This window comes from Lampetra fluviatilis, chromosome 1, assembly GCF_964198595.1.
Source record: "Lampetra fluviatilis chromosome 1, kcLamFluv1.1, whole genome shotgun sequence".
NCBI classification, from domain to species: domain Eukaryota; kingdom Metazoa; phylum Chordata; class Hyperoartia; order Petromyzontiformes; family Petromyzontidae; genus Lampetra; species Lampetra fluviatilis.
Window position 1 is genome coordinate 690,240 of NC_136275.1, and position 22,825 is coordinate 713,064.

The 22,825-nt window shown below is 59.5% G+C and overlaps 1 protein-coding gene across 1 annotated transcript in view; it reads left to right on the forward strand.

The window, feature by feature from the left end:
• The window catches only part of LOC144946217 (protein FAM171A1-like), a 38,517-nt gene that overhangs the window by 5,909 nt on the left and 9,783 nt on the right, over positions 1 to 22,825 (forward strand). Inside the window, exons 2-5 of the mRNA XM_078875116.1 lie at positions 1 to 7; positions 6,099 to 6,191; positions 8,341 to 8,499; positions 9,266 to 9,442. The exon at positions 1 to 7 is cut by the window's left edge and continues 224 nt beyond it. Coding sequence (XP_078731242.1) covers positions 1 to 7; positions 6,099 to 6,191; positions 8,341 to 8,499; positions 9,266 to 9,442 — 436 coding nt within the window. The remainder of the gene's footprint in view (positions 8 to 6,098; positions 6,192 to 8,340; positions 8,500 to 9,265; positions 9,443 to 22,825) is intronic.

The following is a 22,825-nucleotide window of genomic DNA, read 5'->3' on the forward strand; positions in this document are numbered from 1 at the left end:
CCCCCAGGTGCCCTGCCGCCGTCTCGCCCGCACTCGCCACACCACCGTGTGCCGGTCCTGCTGCTGCTGCTGCTGCTGCTGCCCCTCCTGCTGCTGCTGCTACCCCCGCTGCTGCAGCTGCTGCAGCTGCTGCTGCTGTGTCTCCGTGAAGAGTAAAGGCGAATGTCTCGTAACTGCCGCTTGGATGTCTCCACTCGTGTGGCCTTCCTTGGGCCTCTTCTCCAAGTCCCATCTTCTCCAAGTCCCATCTTCTCCAAGTCCCATCTTCTCCAAGTCCCATCTTCTCCAAGTCCCATCTTCTCCTAGTCCCATCTTCTCCAAGTCCCATCTTCTCCGAGTCCCATCTTCTCCAAGTACATCTTCTCCAAGTACATCTTCTCCAAGTCCCATCTTCTCCGAGTCCCATCTTCTCCGAGTCCCATCTTCTCCGAGTCCCATCTTCTCCGAGTCCCATCTTCTCCGAGTCCCATCTTCTCCAAGTTCCATCTTCTCCAAGTCCACTGCACGGCCCGTCACGCTCATTTTGTTTTGTGTCTCGTGTCGTCGAACGTGGAACGTAGATCGCGAGTCGCCGTGGCTCCGTTTCTCCCCATGAATCGACTCCGCCGTTGATGCGTTTTACGATGGCAATTCAAACCCGTCTCGACCAAATTGTTTCTGATATGAAATCTGATTAATAATTCACATCTCCCCTATCCGATCGCTGCTTGCGCTTAGCCGAGAACTCGGCTCGCGTTGTTGAAGCCGTCGCCGCTGTGCGATGAACGCTCGTGGCGTGCTGTCGGAGAGCGTCGTGTGCGTGATGCTAAACAGACGACTCCACACGTTCGTCAGTAAGAGCTCCCCGTGTGGCCCCACCAGGAGAGACGAAGCATGCAAGAGGCGACGTTTTGGGCAATGACCCTTTCTTCGTGGCACGGGGCACGAGAAGAGCGCCCATGTCCCCCTCAAGGTCCCTAAGATGTGGGCATGATGCGGATCTTCGTGCGGGAGCGTGTGGGAGTGTGTGGGAGTGTGCTCTATGTTGGTTCAGCACCACTGCCAACGCAGCAGCAGCATCCCCAAATGATGACAATGGCATGGGTCTGTCTGTGTCGCCGCTTCGTGGCCCACTGGCCTCTTCCTTCCCGACTGAACACCTTGAATGTCTCGCCCGGAACTTGTTGACGAAGAGCCCCGAACTGGGGACGACGTCGGCTCTGGCTGCCTGGAGCCCTCGTCACTGGGTCCCAGCCTACAGACACCACCACCACCACTACCACCACCACCAGACACACACCACCACCAGACGCCACCACCACCACTACCACCACCACCAGACGCCACCACCACCACTACCACCACCACCAGACGCCACCACCACCAGACACACACCACCACCAGACGCCACCACCACCACTACCACCACCACCAGACGCCACCACCACCAGACGCCACCACCACCAGACGCCACCACCACCAGACACCACCACCACCACTACCACCACCACCAGACGTCACCACCACCAGACGCCACCACCACCAGACGCCACCACCACCACTACCACCACCACCAGACGCCACCACCACCAGACACCACCACCACCAGACGCCACCACCACCACTACCACCACCACCAGACGTCACCACCACCAGACGCCACCACCACCAGACGCCACCACCACCACTACCACCACCACCAGACACCACCACCACCAGACACCACCACCACCAGACGCCACCACCACCAGACGCCACCACCACCACTACCACCACCACCAGACACCACCACCAGACACCACCACCAGACACCACCACCACCAGACACCACCACCACCAGACACCACCACCAGACACCACCACCAGACACCACCACCAGACACCACCACCACCAGACACCACCACCACCAGACGCCACCACCACCAGACGCCACCACCACCAGACGCCACCACCACCAGACGCCACCACCAGACACCACCACCAGACACCACCACCACCAGACACCACCACCACCAGACACCACCACCACTACCACCACCACCAGACACCACCACCAGACACCACCACCAGACACCACCACCACCAGACGCCACCACCACCAGACGCCACCACCACCAGACGCCACCACCACCAGACGCCACCACCACCAGACGCCACCACCACCACTACCACCACCACCAGACGCCACCACCACCAGACGCCACCACCACCAGACGCCACCACCACCAGACGCCACCACCACCAGACGCCACCACCACCACTACCACCACCACCAGACACCACCACCAGACACCACCACCAGACACCACCACCACCAGACACCACCAGACACCACCACCACCAGACACCACCACCAGACGCCACCACCACCACTACCACCACCACCAGACACCACCACCAGACACCACCACCAGACACCACCACCACCAGACACCACCACCACCAGACACCACCACCACCAGACACCACCACAACCAGACACCACCACCAGACGCCACCACCACCAGACGCCACCACCACCACTACCACCACCACCAGACGCCACCACCACCACTACCACCACCACCAGACACCACCACCAGACACCACCACCACCAGACGCCACCACCACCACTACCACCACCACCAGACACCACCACCAGACACCACCACCAGACACCACCACCACCAGACGCCACCACCACCAGACGCCACCACCACCAGACGCCACCACCACCACTACCACCACCACCAGACACCACCACCAGACACCACCACCAGACACCACCACCACCAGACACCACCACCACCAGACACCACCACCACCAGACACCACCACCAGACGCCACCACCACCACTACCACCACCACCAGACACCACCACCAGACACCACCACCAGACACCACCACCAGACACCACCACCACCAGACACCACCACCACCAGACACCACCACCACCAGACACCACCACCAGACGCCACCACCACCACCAGACGCCACCACCACCACTACCACCACCACCAGACGCCACCACCACCACTACCACCACCACCAGACACCACCACCAGACACCACCACCAGACACCACCACCACCAGACGCCACCACCACCACTACCACCACCACCAGACACCACCACCAGACACCACCACCAGACACCACCACCACCAGACACCACCACCACCACTACCACCACCACCAGACACCACCACCAGACACCACCACCACCAGACACCACCACCACCAGACACCACCACCACCAGACACCACCACCACCAGACACCACCACCACCAGACACCACCACCACCAGACACCACCACCACTACCACCACCACCAGACACCACCACCAGACACCACCACCACCAGACGCCACCACCACCAGACGCCACCACCACCACTACCACCACCACCAGACACCACCACCAGACACCACCACCAGACACCACCACCACCAGACGCCACCACCACCAGACGCCACCACCACCAGACGCCACCACCACCACTACCACCACCACCAGACACCACCACCAGACACCACCACCAGACACCACCACCACCAGACACCACCACCACCAGACACCACCACCAGACACCACCACCAGACACCACCACCAGACACCACCACCACCAGACACCACCACCACCAGACACCACCACCAGACACCACCACCAGACACCACCACCAGACACCACCACCACCAGACACCTCCACCACCAGACACCACCACCACCACACACCACCACCACCAGACACCACCACCAGACACCACCAGACACCACCACCCATTCCACTCTATCGCCAACCCACGCGTGTCCCCTGCAGTGCGCCATGTGGCGCGCGCTGTCGCTGTGTCCAGTGTGCGGTGTGTGCGGTGCGTTACGGTGAACATTCACATTCTCTTAGCCCGGGTTGTTGTGATAGGGACCACCACGTGTACCCGTTACAGCCGTTCGGCGATCCACTGCTGGACGAAGGCCCCAGCCGTGGCACAGGCCCTGAGGGTTGTTGCACCGAACGTGAACACGCCGCTCCGTGCGGGGCTGGTTGAATGTGGCGAGGGGGAGAGGTTTTGTGCGATGGACCGGTTCAGAAATCGCTCGGCAGCGCTGACTTGAGGCGTGGCCGGGATGTGAACTCGGCTCGCTGGGCACGTTGGCGTCAACCGCTGCGGCACCACCTGCGCCAGACGGAACGTCACGGAGCGAAAGTTGATATTTTGTTTAGACGATGAGAGGCTTCGTGAATGCGAGTGCCATCCTTGCGCAGGGGCCGTGTTCATCGTCTCCGTGTCAGCCCCAAGGTTCGTGCAGCACACGCACTGCCGGAGCAATGATCGGTGCGCGTGTCCGCGCGCATTTGGGGAGCGGTGGCGCGGCGCGCTAAGAACCCGGCGAGCCGAGTTCAGTTCCCACTCACGACCGGCAACAGTGGTGAATGTTTGAACTGGGTCTTGGGCCTCCCCTAGGTCGACTCGGCCTCAAATGAGTACCCGGGCGATGTGTATTCGTCGCCACTCGGGAGACAAAGGCGGCCGGGCGTGGTGCCGGCCACCCACTCCCTCGTGTGCCGTACCGGCCTTCACAGGTGCTCGCTTGCAGTCCGTTAAAGGCTACATGGGGGATCTTTGTCTTTGTGAGCCGGGGACCCTGGCACCACGAGTCTGCCAACACGAAGAGCTTTAAAAACAAATGAAGTCGGGTGCTCATCCGGAAAATCCATTCCGGCACGACTCCCATTCACATCCGGAGCTGCCGCACCCCCCCCCTCTCCATCACCCCCCCCCTCCATCACCCCCCCCTCCATCACCCCCCCCTCCATCCCCCTCCCCGCTCTCCATTACCCCCCCCCCTGCTCTCCATCACCCCCCCCTCCATCCGCCCCTCCATCACCCCCCCCCGCTCTCCATCACCCCCCCCCCCCCTCCATCACCTCCCACGCGGTAGCGTTGGCAGTGGCGGTGCCACTTGTGCCGACCGGCACCGCCCCGAGCGGCCTGAGAACGGCCGGCCTGGCCCCCCGAGGGGCCCCGTCCATCGCTCCGCACCCTGGGACGAGGCGGCCGCAGGTGCCGCAGGTGCCGCAGGTGCCGCAGGTGCCGCAGGTGCCGCGCGCTCCGCCGAGCCGGGCCCTGGTGTGGCCCGAGGTGATCGTCGCGAGCAGCACGGGGGATGTGCGTGCGGACACGAACGCGCCGTGGTTACACTCTGTAACACGACTTTTCGTTCCCGGGTAGTAAGTGTTATTTTATAATTGGGTATGCCTCGAAAGTATAGAACATGGCTATTATTCCCCACAAACTTTGATTTGTGACCAGGACTTTATGTGAAGGAAAGACACAAATGCACACCACGTTTTCTCATTGAAAATAGGTAAATTTCAAACTATCACTGTCCTGGTCACAAAAGCAAAGTTTGTGGGGAATAATATCCATTTTCTGCACTTTTGAGGCATAAGCAATTAGGAAATAACACTTACTACGCAGGGACAATTTTTATATTTTTTTACTCCAGTGATTTATCATCCCCGGAATTTTACCATCGCCATTCGTGCGCCACAGTCACCTAATACACACGCACGCGTATGTTACATGTATGTTATATGTATGTTTTATGTATGTTGTGTGTATCATCATCGGCAGCAGCCATGGTCAACCCACTGCTAGATGATGGCCGCCCCAAGCTGCGCCACCTCTCGCCATAGCAGCTGCATCAGCTGATTACGAAGTGTATCTCGTGTACACGGCATGGAGTCCTCTACTTGTGTGTTTTTCAGTGAATGGATGGAATGTTCACTGTGGAGCTTGGAGGTGACGGGTTCGATTTTGGTCGCGTCGATGCCGACTGATGTTAGTCTTCGCAGGATTATTTGGTGGTGTTAATACGCAGCTGTCTTGGTGCGTCCCACGTGTGTCCCCGTGTGTCCCACGTGTGTCCCCGTGTGTCCCACGTGTGTCCCCGTGTGTCCCACGTGTGTCCCCGTGTGTCCCACGTGTGTCCCACGTGTGTCCCACGTGTGTCCCACGTGTGTCCCACGTGTGTCCCCCGTGTGTCCCACGTGTGTCCCACGTGTGTCCCACGTGTGTTCCACGTGTGTCCCACGTGCGTCCCCGTGTGTCCCACGTGTGTCCCACGTGTGCAGTGTTCTCGTCGCTGAGCGTCCAGCTGCTGCCGGAGCTGCCTGCGTCGCTGACCGTGTACGATGACACGATCGTCATGACGGGACAGACGAAGAGTAAGTGCCGCCCGTCCCCCGTCGTTCTTCGCGTCTGTAGCCGGACAGCAGAACTCTCGAAATCCGTCCCCCAATTTGCGATTCCTAAAAACATTCCTGGTGCCCCTGCATGGGGGGCGCGGGGTGGGAGCTGTTCGGATGTTGAAGTGAATTCGCGATGCGCCCCGGATCACGCAGAGGGCTGTGGGACAATTCCGCCACGTCCCCGCGGATTTCTGTAATGATCGGTCACTCCGCCGATTGCTATCGGTTCTAATACTTCACCAGTCGGGTAACGTGAAAATAGTTGCGGGAACAAGTCGTCTGTGTCGCTCTGGGGCCCCCGAGTGATCTGCCACAAAGAGCGGCCCGTCGACTCGAGCAGCCGATCTCCCCGCCGTGCGTGCGCGACCGCGCGATCGTCTCGCTCGCTGTGGCACCCAGCTCGGCCCGACCCACTCCCGGCAGTGGGTCTCGCTCGCCGGCACCGGGCGTGGCCAAGGGTACGCGGCAAGCGCCGGCTAAAGCGCGGTTCACGTCCGTTCCCCGCGCGTTCGCAGAGCGGCAGGGGCACCGGGCAGGACGACGCGGCTGGCGTTGCTCCGAGCGCGTCCGCGCTCGTTGCGCAATAACGCACGATGTGCTTGGCGTTCCCCGATTATCCTTCGAACACGCGGACCGAGGTGATGACGGCGTCGTGGCCAACGCCGTCAATGCCCCCACCGGCACCGCACCTCGCCGCCGAGGTTTTTGACCTCCGCTCGAGGAGATCGCGCCGCTGCCGCTGCTGTTGCCGCTGCCGCGCGGTCGAGACGCGGCGACCTGCCCCTAGAGTAGTCCCCCCCCCATCCACCGTCCGCTCCGAGGGGCTCCATCCCTTTGGTTGACGGACTCGTGGGGACCGCTCCGAGTCGAGATTATCTGATCTCAATATTCATTCTTGTGAGTTGCGGTTCGTGCATATAATCTCGTACATAAGCACCGATTATTTTTGATGCGTGTGTTTGTGTCCATTATTTTTGACCTCTGCCGCCACTAGAGGCCGCTAAGTTCACCGCAGATGTACACACACCAAAAAAAAGAAAAATTCTTGAATTGGAATGAAAACGCGTTTCCTAATTGCCTTCTTTGTGCGGTTATTTTTCCTGATTTTAAAGCCGTTAATCGGCACGGTGGTCACATGGCAAAGCGCTTTGGTCGTCGAGATTAGCCTGAAGTGAACCTGGGTTTCGTGTCGCGGTGCCGGCCCCCGGAAGTTTGACGAGCGCCCCGGGTGGACGTGACCGGTGCGGCAGTGGCGGCATCACGCTCTGCGGAGGCCGCCGCTGGAGATGGGCTGGCACCGCAGGCGGGCTGGCGATGTCCACTCTCGGTGGGGTGCCGCGGGGGCTAGGAGGTGTTGACTACCTCGCCTGGTATACAGGAGGTCGTGGGTTCGATCCCGACCGTGACCCCTGCTGCTGTATATTTGGAGTTTCCTTGTTTCTCCCCGTGGTCGCGTGGATTTTTCTCCAGGTCCTCTGGTTTTTCCCTCTGTTAAGAAACGCGCGTTTAGAGTATTTGGCTGTGATGAATTTCCACACGACGATAAGCCACTTCGTTGACCTATCGTTTGTGCCCAGATCTCTCTCAGTGGGCCTTGCCTGGTAAAGTAAAAAATTGTTTATAGTCGTAGCAGTTTGCTCGCTCGCACGCGGTACTGGAGACCCTCGTGTTTAGCTGCTCCGCGTCGATGCCGACGAGTGGTAGGATCCCGCACGGAGCGGTTGCGTGAGGTTCGTCGTGGCGCAGCTGAGGCCCCCCTGCTGTACACGGCGCCCCATTGCTCGAGCGACGCGGAGATCCCGGCCACCTCAACGTCTTGGCGGCCGCACCGGTCCCTCGTCGCGCCAGCCGTGGGTGCTGGTCGCCCGCGACGACGAAACCGATAGCTACACACTGACAATAGCTACACACTGACAATAGCTACACACTGACAATAGCTACACACTGATGTGTGTTTAGCTATGGTGATGATGATGACGACGATGCTGTTGTTGATGATGCTGGTAATGATGATCATGGTGTGATGTTATTGTTGTTGTGTTGCTGCTTCTACTGCTGCTTCTGCTGCTGCTTCTACTGCTTCTACTGCTGCTTCTGCTGCTGCTGCTTCTGCTGCTGCGTGCAGGCGCGGCCTTCCAGCCCAGCGTGCAGCTGCCGGTGGCGGCGCTGGAGCTGCCGGGGAACGCGACGCTCCGGCAGCTCTCGGCGTTCCTCACCGTGGCCGTCGCCGACTGGGAGCTGCGCAGCTTCCCGCACATGCTCGGAGTCGAAGCCAACGCCACGGGTAGAGAAGGCAAAGCACCCCCCCCATCCCCCCCTCGTGTAGCCTTTAACAAACTGCTGCTGATGCTGCTGCTGCTGCCCGCCGCTGGCCGCCTGCGTCTCTTGCGGATCCCCGCTCCGTGGGATGTCTCGAGTTTGGATGTTGAAGCGGAGCCCACGCTGGACTTGGCGGTTTGGCAACACATTCGTCAATAATAACGCTGCGGCCTTCAAAAGGCAAAATTTTTTTTAATGCGCAACATTTCAGGCAATGGCTCTTCTTCAGGGCTAACGCAGGCAGAGAGAGGCCAGAGAGACAGAGTGGAGAGTAAGGGCTAGAGACCGCGCTCCGTGCCGCGGCGTGCATCGCACACGTTCAGTCTGGGGTTGGCGGCTGCCTCCGTGAATATTTAGCGATGGTGTCGGCGAGCGTACGGCACTTGCAATGCGGAGGTCACGGTTTGATCCGATCTTCCGGCGCGGCGGCTGAAACGTTGGCCCGAGCTTCTCAAATCCCTCCCGCCTCTGTCCACCCGGCGGTAGAAATGGGCACGCCACAGTTAGTCGATCGCCAGGTTGCGTGCGGCGGCGGCGGCGATGGGGTGAAATGTGGGTACGCGCGTTCGGTCGACGTGGCAGAGCGGACCATTCGCCCTCCGGAGCTCGGCGGAGCGGAGGCCGCTCCGAGCGGGGCGAACTCGGAGAGCCCGGGGCACCGCCCTCTCAACATTGTCTGTTTTTTTCATTCCCCGTCGACCTGCGACCGCACGGCGCCGCGCCCCGCCAAGGTAACGGCAGCCACGTGGAGCTGAAGCCGGTGTCGGCGGCGCGCCTCCGCCTGGCCACGGAGGAGGGCGCCGAGGTGGAGGCCGCGGGGCCCGTGCAGCTGCGCCTCCCCTTGCCGCCTCGCTCCACGCTGCGCGAGCTCGACACCGTCCCGGCCTGGAACTACGACCGCCGCGTAGGTGAGCGTCGCCCTCCCTCCCTCCCTTCCTCGCGTCCTGGGTCCGTGTCGAGGTTGGCGAGTGAGCCAGGGGACGGCTTCGGGAGAAGCCACGTGGTGAATCTCTGAAAGTCTGCCGGCGAATTATGGAATGGGACGGTGGCGTCACTGCGGTTCACGGTTTGAGACGCAGACTCACAGGGAGATCCGTAGACTCGCAGGGAGATCCGTAGACTCGCAAAGACACCCGTAGCCTCGCGCACAACGGTGTCACGGTGTGACGGTGTGACGGTGTGGTCCACTCGTTGAGACTGGTAACCACATTCGAACTCTGGGCCGTCCCTCGTTGCCCATCGGTGCAGGCGGAGACAACCGCACGTGGCATGCGGTGGTTCAACACGGAGCGCGGTGTGGAGCGCGGTGTGGAGCGCGGTGTGGAGCACGCTGATTGACAGCGCTGATTGACAGGAGGAGGTTTCTCTGTGGGGCCGGCGGCTCACCTCTCGCACGGCGAGGTCGGGGCCAGGAGTGCGATCCCGGCGAGGGGCGGCGTGGGGTTCGCGTTTTCTCGTCGCTCCATTCTCCAGATTCGGTCGTCGAAGGGGAAGCGTGACCGGGGTTCGGTCACCGCTCCTGGCATTGGTCACGAAGGGAAGATGGTGCCTGAGTGCAGTAGGACTGTAGGCGTGTGTGTCTGTGTGTGTCTGTGTGTGTCTGTGTGTGTCTGTGTGTGTCTGTGTCTCTGTGTCTGTGCGTGGAGTGTAGCGATTAGCGCTACACGCTGCACTACGAACCTGGCGACCCGACTTCGATTCCCGCACACGGCCAACACCGGTGACGATTATCTGAAACCGGTTCTGGGCCTCCCCTAGGTCGACTCAGCCTCAAATGAGTACCTGATGCGGTGTGTAAAAACATCGCCACTAGAGAGACAAAGGCGGCTAGGCGTTGTGCTGGCCACCCACCCCTAACAGTACTTGCCCCCACAGTCTGTTAAGGCTATACAGGGAGTCTTTGTCTTTGTAATTGGTAGCTAACAGCACTTGCCCCAACAGTCTGTTGATGCCTATACGGGGGATCTTTGTCTTTGTCGCGTGCAATTCCTCCCACTTTCGATGACCGTGAAAGCGACTGAAGAATAAAATCAACTTCGCTCCACTGAGATCCTGACCACGTGGGCGGGATAGCTGACCGTGCGCGAACACTGCGGCAATTGGCATCTTCACCAAATGAGGTGCTCCTCTAGGTCAACTCGGCCTTAAACGAGATTAGACTAAGACAGCGCTAAGCCAGCGGCCGTCACCGCGTCGTAAATCCGCCTCGGGCAGTCGCCGCGAGGGAGTCGCCGATTGACCGTCGGAGGGTGACCCCCAACGGAGCCGACCGTGTTCGTTCGCTCCAAGCCGCCCGCCGCCCGATTAAAGAGTCGCGGCCGTGAGCCGCGCGTCCAGGACGGGGCTCACGGGAGACTCGCACCTCCTGCCGGGCGGCGGCACGTCCACGCAGACGCGCTGGGTCTCACGCTCGCCCTGCTCGCTTCTTACACGGCCGCGTGCTGCGGGAGCGTGGGAGCCTGGCACGCAGGGGGACGGGATGGGGACCTTGGGAGCCGAGGATGGAGGTGCCGCGTGGGGCCGTTGTGACTTTGGGCTCAGAGCGGACGGGACGGGTGGGCGATGGAGGCACAGGAGAGAGACGCCGTCTATCGATCAACGCGGGCAGCGCCTGCATACGGAGACCGATCAACGCCGCGAAGCGTTTCTCTTGAGGCTTCGCGGCGCCCAGCGCGGGCTGCGGATCCCGTGGGGTGCGGGGGGGTCGAGCACGTGGGCCACGAGGAGGCATCACCAGCTGACTGTCACGTGGCCTCACTGGGCCACGAGGAATCACCACCAGCTGACTGTCACGTGGACGGGGAGTCGCCACGGAGGGTTGCAGACTTCGGCCCCTCCGCGTTCGCTCGTGTGGCTGAACCACCGCGAGTTGCCCCCCCCCCGAGTTCCTCCCCCCCCCCCCCCCCGGCTGATATCGAGTTCCAGACGGTGCAGGCGCAGCCCGGAACGGCACCGGTGGCAGAAGCCTCCACTAGGGGGAGCCCCTCTGGGGAGCCTCTCTGGGGAGCCCCTCTGGGGAGCTCTTCTAGGGGGTACTTTGGCAGGCACGTGTCGGCTTGGTGTCGTGACAGGGGCGGGGAGTGTCCACACTTTACCCCACCGCACGCACACCAATGGTTGGCTACTGTACGGTGCGAAAGAAGTCCAACGTCCTGTACATGCATATCAATGGTGTGTACGCCCTGGGCTTGCACTGAGGCTTGGATCAAGGCAGCCGAGTGCTGACGCCGTGAGACTCCCCGAGACCCCCCCGAGACCCCCGAGACCCCCCCCGAGGTTTTCCAGGGTGATCGCGGGAGGGATTCGCCGTTTCGTTCCACGTCCATCGCCGCCACATTCCCCGTCTGTCACAAGACCGTGGTTCAAATGTGCTCAGCGGATTTGATTGTTTTGTTTGGTGAGTTTTAATGTTTTTTTGACGGTTGGGGGGGGGGCTCAATACGCCCAGTGGCCAGCAACAAACATCACTCGTGAAGGTTGTAACAGATGAGAGCGTGTCACGCTCTTCTTGAATTGAGCGCTGTTGTTGTAGTAGTAGCAACAGCAGTGTGGCGTTGTGCTCGGGGTCTGTGTTGGGTCTCAGTGAAAGCTGTCGCACAGAGGAGTTGAAGCGACAACTCGATGCCCGCGCGCCTGGCTCCAAGCACGGGGGCCGAGGGTGACGAGCAGGCGGCCCGTGCACCGCCGCCTGCAGCCCCCTGCCCATCCCCATCCCTTCCCCCCCTGCCCATCCCCATCCCTTCCCCCCCTGCCCATCCCCATCCCTTCCCCCCCTGCCCATCCCCATCCCTTCCCCCCCTGCCCATCCCTCGCCCCCCCGTCCTCCATTGTCCTCGTGGACGTAGGAAGCGCGTGGTGCCGCTTGAGCTGCTGCTGCTGCTCATTGTTCGTGGGGAGGGGAGGGGGGGGTGGTGGTGGAGGCGGTAGAGCAGCGGTGGGGGGGGGAAGACCCATCGCAACGCAAGGCTCCCACCCCTCTCCTCCCGGCCCCGCTCCCTCTCCTCCATGCCCCACTGCCTCACCCCCCCCCTCTTCCTCCGTGTCCCCCTCCCCCGCCACGGGACGAGGGAGCGCACAAAGGCGGAGGAGGAGGAGGAGGCGGCGGCGAGCGCGGCAGAGCGAGTGCGGCTCCCGAGCGAGCGCTGTCCCCCCGCGCGCGCTCCGCCGCGGCCTCCCCGCGGAGCGAGCGGGAGGAGCGCCGCGACCCGCGGCGATGCTGCGGGGACGCGGGGTCGAGCCGCAGTGAAGTGGCCGCCGCGCGCGGCCCCGAGAGCGAATGTGGCCGAGTCGGTAGTGGGGGGGGGGAGAGGGCTTCGGGCTTCGCGTCGGACGGACGAGCAGTGGCGAGGGCGCGGTGGTGAGTTCGCGGTTTGTTCTGCGGGTCACAGACGTCAACTCGTGGCCACGGTGGTGGTGGGGAGTGGTGTGCACTGTGGCTGTAAAGCTTGGCTGTACTTGTGATGTTTGACTCGACTTGTAATGTCTGACTATATTTGGCAGTGTTGTTTGTTCCACACGGGGCAGGGTTTTTAGGTGTGGGTGGGCGTGGGGGGGTGGTAGAGAGTTTTGGTAAAACGGTATTTGAAATGCGAATTTCAGCAGCCAATTGGCATCTTTTGCTTAAAACCTCCTGTCTCGCTGGGCGGGTACAGCCCTCATCAGTGTCTGCTTTGAAATAATTCTCGGCGTTTTATTGAGAACTTTGCGGTTGGGTCACGCTCAGGACGGGATGGAGCTCCCGTCTTGACGGGCTTTCATCACAAATCGCTCTTTGGCAATTTCCTGCCACTTTGGCGTCTCTCTGTGTTCACAAGTTTGTGAAGTTTGTGAAGAGACGGGCGGAGGGCTGAACTTGTGCGCGGTGCCGAGTTTGGGCAGCAGCAGCTGTTGTGGATTTTGTCGACGAGTCTGACGTTTCGGACACGCGCGGTGCCGGCCTTCCCCGTGTTGTGTCAGCTGCCGGGAGACGGTCTGGGGTCACGGCGCCCGGCTCGCGACTCGGGCCCACCGCTCGCTTGCCCGCTGCGCTTGGGAGAGAGCGGCAGCACAAGCGGCTACGAACCCTGCGACCCGAGTTTGATTGCCGCTCGCGACCAATAACAGTGGAGAATATCTGAACCGTGAGACTTTGTTGTCGTGGCCTCTCAGCACTTCAACACCGGCTGCTGCGGCCTTTGCCAGCTCATCGGCCCTGCACGAAGTGAGGGGTTCCGTCGCCTGCGCTGGGTTTCGGCGCGTGCGTCGTGCAACGCGGGGCCGCTGGCTCGGAGCGAGGGGCCGCTGGCTCGCAGCGAGGGGCCACTGGCTCAGAGCGCGGGCCCACTGGCTCGGAGCGCGGGGTCGCTGGCTCGGAGCGCGGGGCCTCTGGCTCGCAGCGAGGGGCCACTGGCTCAGAGCGCGGGCCCACTGGCTCGCAACGCGGGGCCGCTGGCTCGGAGCGCGGGGCCTCTGGCTCGCAGCGAGGGGCCACTGGCTCAGAGCGCGGGGCCGCTGGCTCAGAGCGCGGGGCCGCTGGCTCGCAGCGAGGGGCCGCTGGCTCGCAGCGAGGGGCCGTCGGCTCAGAGCGCGGGCCCACTGGCTCGGAGCGCGGGGCCGCTGGTTCCCAGCGCGGGGCCGCTGGCTCACCGATGGTCGTTGCCCTTTCGATGGCTGCCCCGGCGTCTGTAGCCGCGTGCCGCGCGTGTGCGGGATTAGGTGTTGTGAGAGCAAGAAGCCCAGGCTTTGAAAGTTCACTTATCCACTCTGCGTGGATGGAAGTCACCGCGCTGATGGAGGCAACATAAGGTTTTCGTGACAATTATAGAATAAAAAAACAAGTGATAGCCATTTGTCAATCCAATATCAGTTGTGCAAATATCTGACTCTACATCGAGTTCGTGTTCAAGTCGATTATTGTTTAACCACGCGAGCGATCAAGAGAACAGGACGAGTCTCATTTGCAAGCGTGACCTGGGCAATCCAACATGACGAAAGCAATAAAACACTAAAACCAAGTACTGTCCAGTGCAATCATGAAGCAGACAGACATTGGAGCGACAGAGAGAAAAATAACCGCGCAAGTAGAGATGGACGTGTACGAGTCACTCGTCACGCTGGTCAGTGTGGGTTGGTAAAGGCCGAGTTGACCTAGAGGAGCACCTCATTTGGTGAAGATGCCAATTGCCGCAGTGTTCGCGCACGGTCAGCTATAGCCGCGACTCGGAGTGGAACTGGGGTTGTGCCAGGTCAGTAGCACACCGCCACACCCGGTATCGGTGAAGCAGTTGATCGTTTTGGTTTATTGGCTCAGGCTGATGGACAGAAATCTTTTCCTAATAGCCAAACGAACTATATGTACAGTGCATTCGTTTAAAGTGAGCGAGTGATTTGCGTGAACTGCTCTCGTGTCATCATCATCGTCGTAGCCAGCCACTCTGCACGAACTGCGCGATGAGAAGGGCATCCGCTCGCTGCAAAGCCCAGCCCCCTCGATGCGCATTGGGAGAGCGATGCGTCTCCTCGTCTGCCTCTGCGCTGCGGAGTCGTAGATTTTGCGCGCCAGAGAGTAATACCCGCAGCCTCGCTCGCCCCGTCTCCCCACCCACCCACCCAACCCACCCTCCCACCCGCACGCACGCGCCAGCCTCCCTCCCATCCAGTGGGCAGAGAGGCCGTTGATGGAATTCCAATTTCCAGCGCCGCACGACGCCCGCTGCCGCTGCATCCGGGTGCAGGTGGATGAGGTCATTTGAACTCGGGCGTGAAATGCGCCGAGCGGGAGTCGTGGGGCGACGTGGGGCGACGTGGTCCTCCACATCCGGGGGACGCGGCGGGGACGACGGGGAGCAGCGACGGGGATGAAGATCCCGAGCCCTTCTCACGGGGACTGCTTGCAATCCACAGGAAGCGGCGGGGGGGGGGGTGTGCTAATTAACGGCTGGACCGGCGCGATTGATTTATTTCCCTCCTCGATGCGATGCGCAGCGGGCAAGGTAATAAAAGGGCTGCTGCGTCGGCACATCTCCAGCGAAGTGTACGCGGCGGGGTGCCTGGCGCGAGGGTTCGGGCTGCGGCGGCGATTCGTGCGCCGCTCTCGCTCACTCCGTTGCCGGCGTTCTGAGCCGAGGCCGAGCGGACGGCTGGGTGGTGGAGCTCCAGCTGGGTGGTGGAGCTCCAGCTCGGTGGTGGAGCTCCAGCTGGGTGGTGGAGCTCCAGCTGGGTGGCGGAGCTCCAGCTGGGTGGTGGAGCTGCCGGCTGGGTAGTGGAGCTGTCGGCTGGGTAGTGGAGCTGTCGGCTGGGTAGTGGAGCTGTCGGCTGGGTAGTGGAGCTGTCGGCTGGGTAGTGGAGCTGTCGGCTGGGTGGTGGAGCTCCGGCTGGGTGGTGGAGCTCCGGCTGGGTGATAGAGCTCCGGCTGGGTGGTGGAGCTCCGGCTGGGTGGTGGAGCTCCGCCTGGGTGGTGGAGCTCCGGCTGGGTGGTGGAGCTCCGGCTGGGTGGTGGAGCTCCGGCTGGGTGGTGGAGCTCCGGCTGCGTTGCCCAATGAGCGAAGGGCGGCTCCTCGCGATCGCCGGTCAAATGCAAATGAGCGTCTGTCGAGGGCCGCTCGATCGTTGTCTGTCGCGTCAAGGTGACAACGACGACTCGTTAATACGCGGCAACCACAACAACAACATTTACTCATTTACCCGGGAAGGCACACTGAGGCCATGCGATATGTTCAGTCGGGCCCTGCACTGTTGTTGTTGTCACGATCTAGGATGTTTAAACAATTCTGTGCTGCTCCTGCGTATGGCAGCAATACGTTCAGGAGCTCGGTGCCAACGTTGCGGGCTTCTCGCCACGACGAGGCGGCCCCAAGAAGACCGTTTGGGTATTTCGCTCTTCCTCCTCCACCGAAGGAGTGCACAGCAACAATGGTTTGCTGTACGGTCCGTAGTTGTGGCCAACGATTGAGTGTCGACGCGTCTTCTGCGGTGCCGCAGTGGACTCGCGCTGCGGGACGCGTGACGGAGTCGTGTTTGTGTGTGCACGCGTGCACACACACACACACGTACACACGAGTGCCTGTGCGTGCTACTACCGTGACGGACGCGCCTTCGTGCGTTTTTTTGTTTACGGCCGCGATGAGTTGGAGCAAAAGTAGCTTTGCGTCCCGCCGATGAATCAGAAGCAGCTGTGCATTGAAGCGGACGCAGAATCTCGTTCTTTGGTTTTGTTTCAGATTTAGGGGTGGGGGACACAACGGGCAATGGAAGCTGCGGTAGTCCACGTGGGAGGGCTGCTCAGGAACCTACCGTTGTCAACATCCACGACGCGTTCCCCTGCACTGTTGCTTTTCATCGTTTGCTCGAGAGGCATGCGGGGTGATTGTTAAACATTTTTTGAATGTTACCGTAATTCGTCTTTGAACTGCAGGCGGCTTCTCTTCATCTTAAAACCTCGCCATGTGACCTCCATCGTCACCCATTGTCGTCCGTGGCTACTACGGTCGTCGGCTTTCCCAGCGCCAATCTGCAGTTACAAGACAAATGACAAACGCTTAATGTACGTGGTAGTACCAGCGTGGTAGTCCCAGCGTGGTAGTAGAGCGCGTACCTCTGAGTCAAATGTCAGCGTGGCGCAGTGGTCACAGCAAGAAGGTGCCTGAGTTTGAGTCCTGACTTGGATGCCTCTCTGTGTGGAGTGTTGCATGTCTCCCCCTCTTCTGCATGGCTTTCCTCTGGGTTGACGACGATTGATGATGGTAGAGGCTGCCACATGCTTGGTAGAGGCTGCCACGTGCTTGGTGGAGGCTGCGTGCGAGTGAGCTGGGGTCGTTGGCCTCTCTCCCCCTCTCGGGGCGCGGTGGAGTGGCAGGGCAGACGGGACGGCACGTATGGCCGTGGCCGTGTGGCCGTGATGGCGAGCGAGCGCCGACCGCGCTCGCCGCTGCCGGGAGACGCTCGCCGCTCTGCACAAGGACAGCGAAGTCTCCGTTGTGCTCGAACACAACAAAAAGAGAGACTCCGGAGCAAAGGCGGCTGGGCTGCCTTGGCACGCAGAGTGGCCACCCGCTGTGCCCTTGCCAGACTCTACTCGTGGCAGCCATCTTGAGAATTTTTTTTTTTAAATGCCGTTGATTTTGGTCAGTTGTGACATCCGTGTTGAAGTTGGTGGGACAGAGTGCGTGCGACAGAGTGCGTGCGACGAATGGTGACAGGGTGTGCGAGTTGCAGTCATGCGAGCGGTATTTTCTGAACCGATTGCTGCGGAGCTTTGAGTTACTCGAGCGGGACCCAACTTGTGTTGGTTTGGCGCTTGGTGTTCTTGCGCGTGGTTCAGGGTCCCACGAGTAGAACGCAGCTCACCGAGTAAGACCCCGGGGTTTGTCGGGGAGCTCTCGTGGTGCCAGGCGCTTGCTGACAGCACCTTCTCCCATTTGCTTGACAGCTCAGATTTACTTTGTTTAACCAGGTGAGAACTCAGCAGGCAAGGGATCGTCTCGTTGGCAAGAGCGACCTGGGTAAAGACAGCTGGAGAAACGTGACATTGATCTGTATTTATACCCACGCTTTGCTTCCTCTGTTGTTTGAGTCTCACCTATAAAAATCAGTGTGCCTTCACGAGCACTTAGAATGGCTTTAACAGCCACTGCTGTGGTTTTGTGGGTTTCTTGTTGTTGCTTTGCCTGGAACGGGGTCAGGACGAAACGCTCCCCTCCTCTTCACTTGTTAGTTGCACGAAGCCAATCTGGGTGTTGGCGACCACCGTGGCGGACTACGTACGCATGCCGTGGCTAAACTTTGTGCCGCCGAGGTCCCCGGTGATGAATTCCAAGCGCGCGCGAGGAAGACGAGCCGGGCCAGCTCGCGACGGCCACGGGGGATGGCGGTCGCGGAGCCGTTCGGGAAAACCGTCACCCTAAGACCGAATGCGCAGCTGCGACCGCCGGCTCATTCCCCGGCTCCCATGAGACCCCACGAGTTCAAGCCTCGCACAGTGCGAGCTCCAAGGAGTCACGCGGCGTGGAACTCCGCAGAGCGAGCCCACGAGCCGGAGGAACACGAGAGTGGGAAAATTGGACGGGGGGGTGGGAGGGGGCCCCCCTTTTTAATTCCCTGCACCAGGGCCCAGGCCAACCACGCCCCAGCGCGCGCTTGGGGAACACGGTCGATGAGTGGAGGTCGGCGGGCGCAGTCACTCCCCGGGTTGCAACCTTGGCGATCGGCGCACATCCGGAGGGGATGTGGGGAGAAATCCGCGCTACGTCGTGGAGTTGTGCGGCTGCCCGGGCCAAGTAGCGGCCCCCTGGTGATGCGTGTCGAGCGTTGACTCGCAGATTCCAGATGTTTGAAAGATGCTTTTTGAATTTTTACAGTTGTGGCGTGGAGTAGCGTCATTATCATGGAATCATTTCAAAGTGACGCGAATTGGCAGCAACCTCACGCTTATGGCTTAAAATGTTTGGCACGGGGGCCTTTATTTATTATGATTGATACAGCATTAAATCTGCATTTGTAAAGCAGCAGATGACTACTTTCCTTAACTTTCCGCACACCAGGGAGTGGCTTTCAGGCCAACAGAAAAAAAGGTCAGTTGCTGGAGTTAATTTTTTATAGGGGAGAAAGGTTGGCTTTTGTTTTCTCTCTAGCGTGTTGGGTAGGCCGGTGTGACGAGTGGCGAGATTCATTTCCTTGTGGACGAAGGCCCGTTCAAAAAAAATCTCTCCGTTTGTCACTGGAAAGATCTGAGCTGGGCCCCCTGGCACGAGATCGTAAAAAGAGCGGAGCCGCATTACCTAATGCCATTCATCACCCTCGCTGGACGGTCACTACCGCAGCGTCCTGCCGGCAGAGTGGGAGGACGAGGATGTGTATGAGGAGCTTTTACGTGCCCATTAATCTTCACGAAAACGGCCCGAGCGCGAGTCTGCAAAGTAATAGATCCTTTTTGCGGGGACCGCCGTTTCCGCGTGGAGATTCTCAGTAAACAAGCGGCAAGCCTCGGACGGCTCCGCCGCCACGGGGGAAGCGGCCGCGCCGTGCGGCTCTTCCTCACCGCACCTCTCTACAAAAGTAACTCCTAATCCGAAAGATGAATTGCACGTGACGTATTGAACCAGCCGTGCAATCTCGAGTATCTGGAAAGAGATGTGGTGAATAGGGAATATTTAAGAAAGTCCAGAACACCACTGTTAGGTGATAATTATCCATGCCTAAATGCAGATGGGAGTCGTCGGCCGCGAAATATGTTGCAGATGGATTTGGGACGAGTGATAAATAGTAAGGGTGGGCGATAGGGTTCATTTACTGACAGCCTTTCCGCACTCGCCGAATCGTGTCCTGCGCGATTCACTTTCCCTTTGGCGCCGTGTGCGGCCTTGCCACTTCACCGAGGGCCGCCCCAGTTGAGTGGCCCAGCTCGGAGCAGCCAAATTGTGCGGGGCCCCGGCTCGGAGCGGCTCCCAGGGCCGCAGCGGTCCGGCAGCGGTCCGCGAGCCAGCCAGAGCAACGCCGCCCATTACTAATGAAGCCTGCGCTCCGTTTAATTTGTGACGCAAGCCACCTAATTGTAAGTTTAAGCTCGTGCCTTTAAAGCTGACATTTATCGAGCGAGAATGGGGAAACTTTTTTTTTAACGGCTAAATGGTTCCACTTCATGAAACTTTATTTGGACCGAACCAAACAAGTACAGTGGCAGGGTATGCAATTAAACGGGCTATGGAATGAAAGTCTGTGTTGTATCCGAAATGTAATGTATCTGCGTACTGTCTGGTAGTGTGTGTGTGTGCGCGCGGTCGTATCGTTTGCGAACAGCTCTTGCCCCGACAGCCCGTCAAGGCTATAGTGGGAATCTTTACCAGGAGTGGTCCACGCCACACCACCTCCTCGACGCCGTGCAAGCCCCAATAGGCGCTCGCTAACAGCACTTGCCCCAACAGAGACTGGTCCTGGCTAGAAGGGGCGTCTTTGTATTTGTCTTCGCTGAAAACCTTATGTCCCTGTTTGTTTACTTACTACACTCGGCAACCATCGTTCTGAATCCACGTTGGCGTTGATCTTAATTTTACAATGAACGTTTTTTTAAAAGTAATTTGCCGAGCCAGCTTTAGTTGGGAGGAAGCGGTTATTTATTAAATATTGATTTTTGTAATCTAGTATTCTCGAAAGCTTCAGTAAGCCCTCTTGTTGGTTGTTGCTGTCGTCCGATTTCCACTTGCTTGTTTACGCTCCGATTTCTATCCGGTTGCACAAAAATCGACGTGAAGCTTGGATTCAAGGCCAAAGAGAAGTCGGCCGCGAGTGGCGGCCACAGGCGACTTGGGCCGCCACTCGCATCTTGGGGCACGGCAGCTGGAATCACGGAATTGTATTCTTCTAAGCCGGGCGACGACGGCTCGCTGCTATTTTCACAAACGCTCGTCATTCCTCCGACGGAAGGAATGGCGGGAATTCCCGCTCACTCGGGGCGTAACGCGATACGTCGATTCATCAAATCTTACGCTCACAGTTCACGCCGTCGGGGTTTTTTTTAAAGATTCGTACGCGTTGTAGTTAATGGGTGTTTACCTCACCCCTGCAGCCACCTCGGAGGCAACCGCCATTGACTTGCAATGTTAACAAAACATATTTAATGTTCCCTCGAATCCTGCAACACTGCCTCGGGTTGCCAGGGGCGGGAATGGTTCCATTTCCAGTGTACAGAACACAGGATGTGAGATTTTTTTCCCTGCTCCCGTGTTGCAAGTGCGTGCGTGTGTCTACTCGTGCTTGCTTGCAGCTGTCCTTGATGGCTTTGGCAGCAGCACAACTTTTTTCTATGGAGATCAAATATCGTGGTGTGGTGGAACTCTTGAGTTTTCTCCGTGTTCGAGAGGCGATGCGGGGCTAGTCGACACGCACGGATGTGGGAGCTGACGGCAAGGCGGAGAGGAGAAGGCGAATCCTGGACTCACACGGCCGCCTCCTTGTCAACAAAGCCAAGCGACGGTGGCTCTGGCATGCGCAGGCGCGATTACTCGTACAAGCCGAGCGGCGTTTCGTCAACAGTGATGGCATTGTTTTCCCAATTCTAAGCGAGCTTGCCAAACGGGGGGGAGGGGGGGGGGTTGGGGGATGAATGGAGGTAAATATAGGCCCTCTGTTTTTGAGAACTTTAATGGATTTCCATCGCTGGTTTAGTGGAGGCTGCTTGTCACGTGGAGTTGTGTTGGCAGCGTTCAATCGAAGGAATCGTTTCTCGGCACTCGTGAAATCACGTGTCTGCAGATGTGTGCGTCTTGAATTATGTCTGGAAAATAGCGTGAACAACCACCGCACCCCTACCCTCACCTCCTACGCAACGTTGAGAACTCGGAGGGGAAATCGCACTAAGGCCAGAAACAAACGAGCGGTAATGCACAAAGCCACCCGACATCACCGCGCTGCGTGAACAACACGCGCCGCCGCTAGCTTCGGATGCCAAGAGGCAAAGTTGTGGCCTTATTATTTTAGGCGGCAGTGGACCGAAAAGACAACCGTGTACTGGCTTCGTGCTTGTTAGGAGTCATCGGCACAGTGTAGCCGCCATGGAAAGGGACGATGGGAGGACAGAGCCGGTGGTCGCGATCGCGCTCCGCTTTGAGTCTGTGCTCAAACATTGTCGTGCCTTTTTAAATCCTTTATATTAAGTTCACTTGCTTGCTTGCTTGCGCGCTTACGACCGTGCAAATCTTTCGGTCGTTTTTTTAACCCACTTCCTGTGATCCAATCGAGCTGACATTTTGCACACAGACTCGTTGTGCGTGACACTTTGGTGGCAGGCAATCATCTGACCCATAGGTGGCAGCCATCTCAAGCCAGAGGACGAGAGGACTCTAGCTGCCACGCATGTAAAGGATTTATAGTGAAAAACTTTATTTTTACGGGTTAATTTTTTCTGTTGTTGAAGATCCTCGTTGCGCATAGCAATGCTGCTTTGGCAACGGTGTGCAGGCAATGGCCCTCTATCCGTGTGCTATGAACGTCAGCTATTATGTAATATTGTTTTCCTTTTAAAGCCGCTGTGTTCTCATCGACAGACGGCTAAGTCTGACACTGCTGAACCGCTTGACTTGTCTTCGCCATTTCACTCCGTGCTGCTGCATTCACACAATCGCTCCCGTTCCTCCTGCAGCCTCCAACCGAATGACCTTTCCCGATTGCAATGGACACTCGGAGCAATCGATTGCTCGTAATTAGCGTTGCCACTGATCGTTTCTTCGACGCTCGCGGACAGCCGGGCGGCTGGCGGTCATTACCCCGGAGGGGGGGTGGGGGGTGGGTTCAGGCTCCGTCGCAGCCGCGACCTCCGTAGG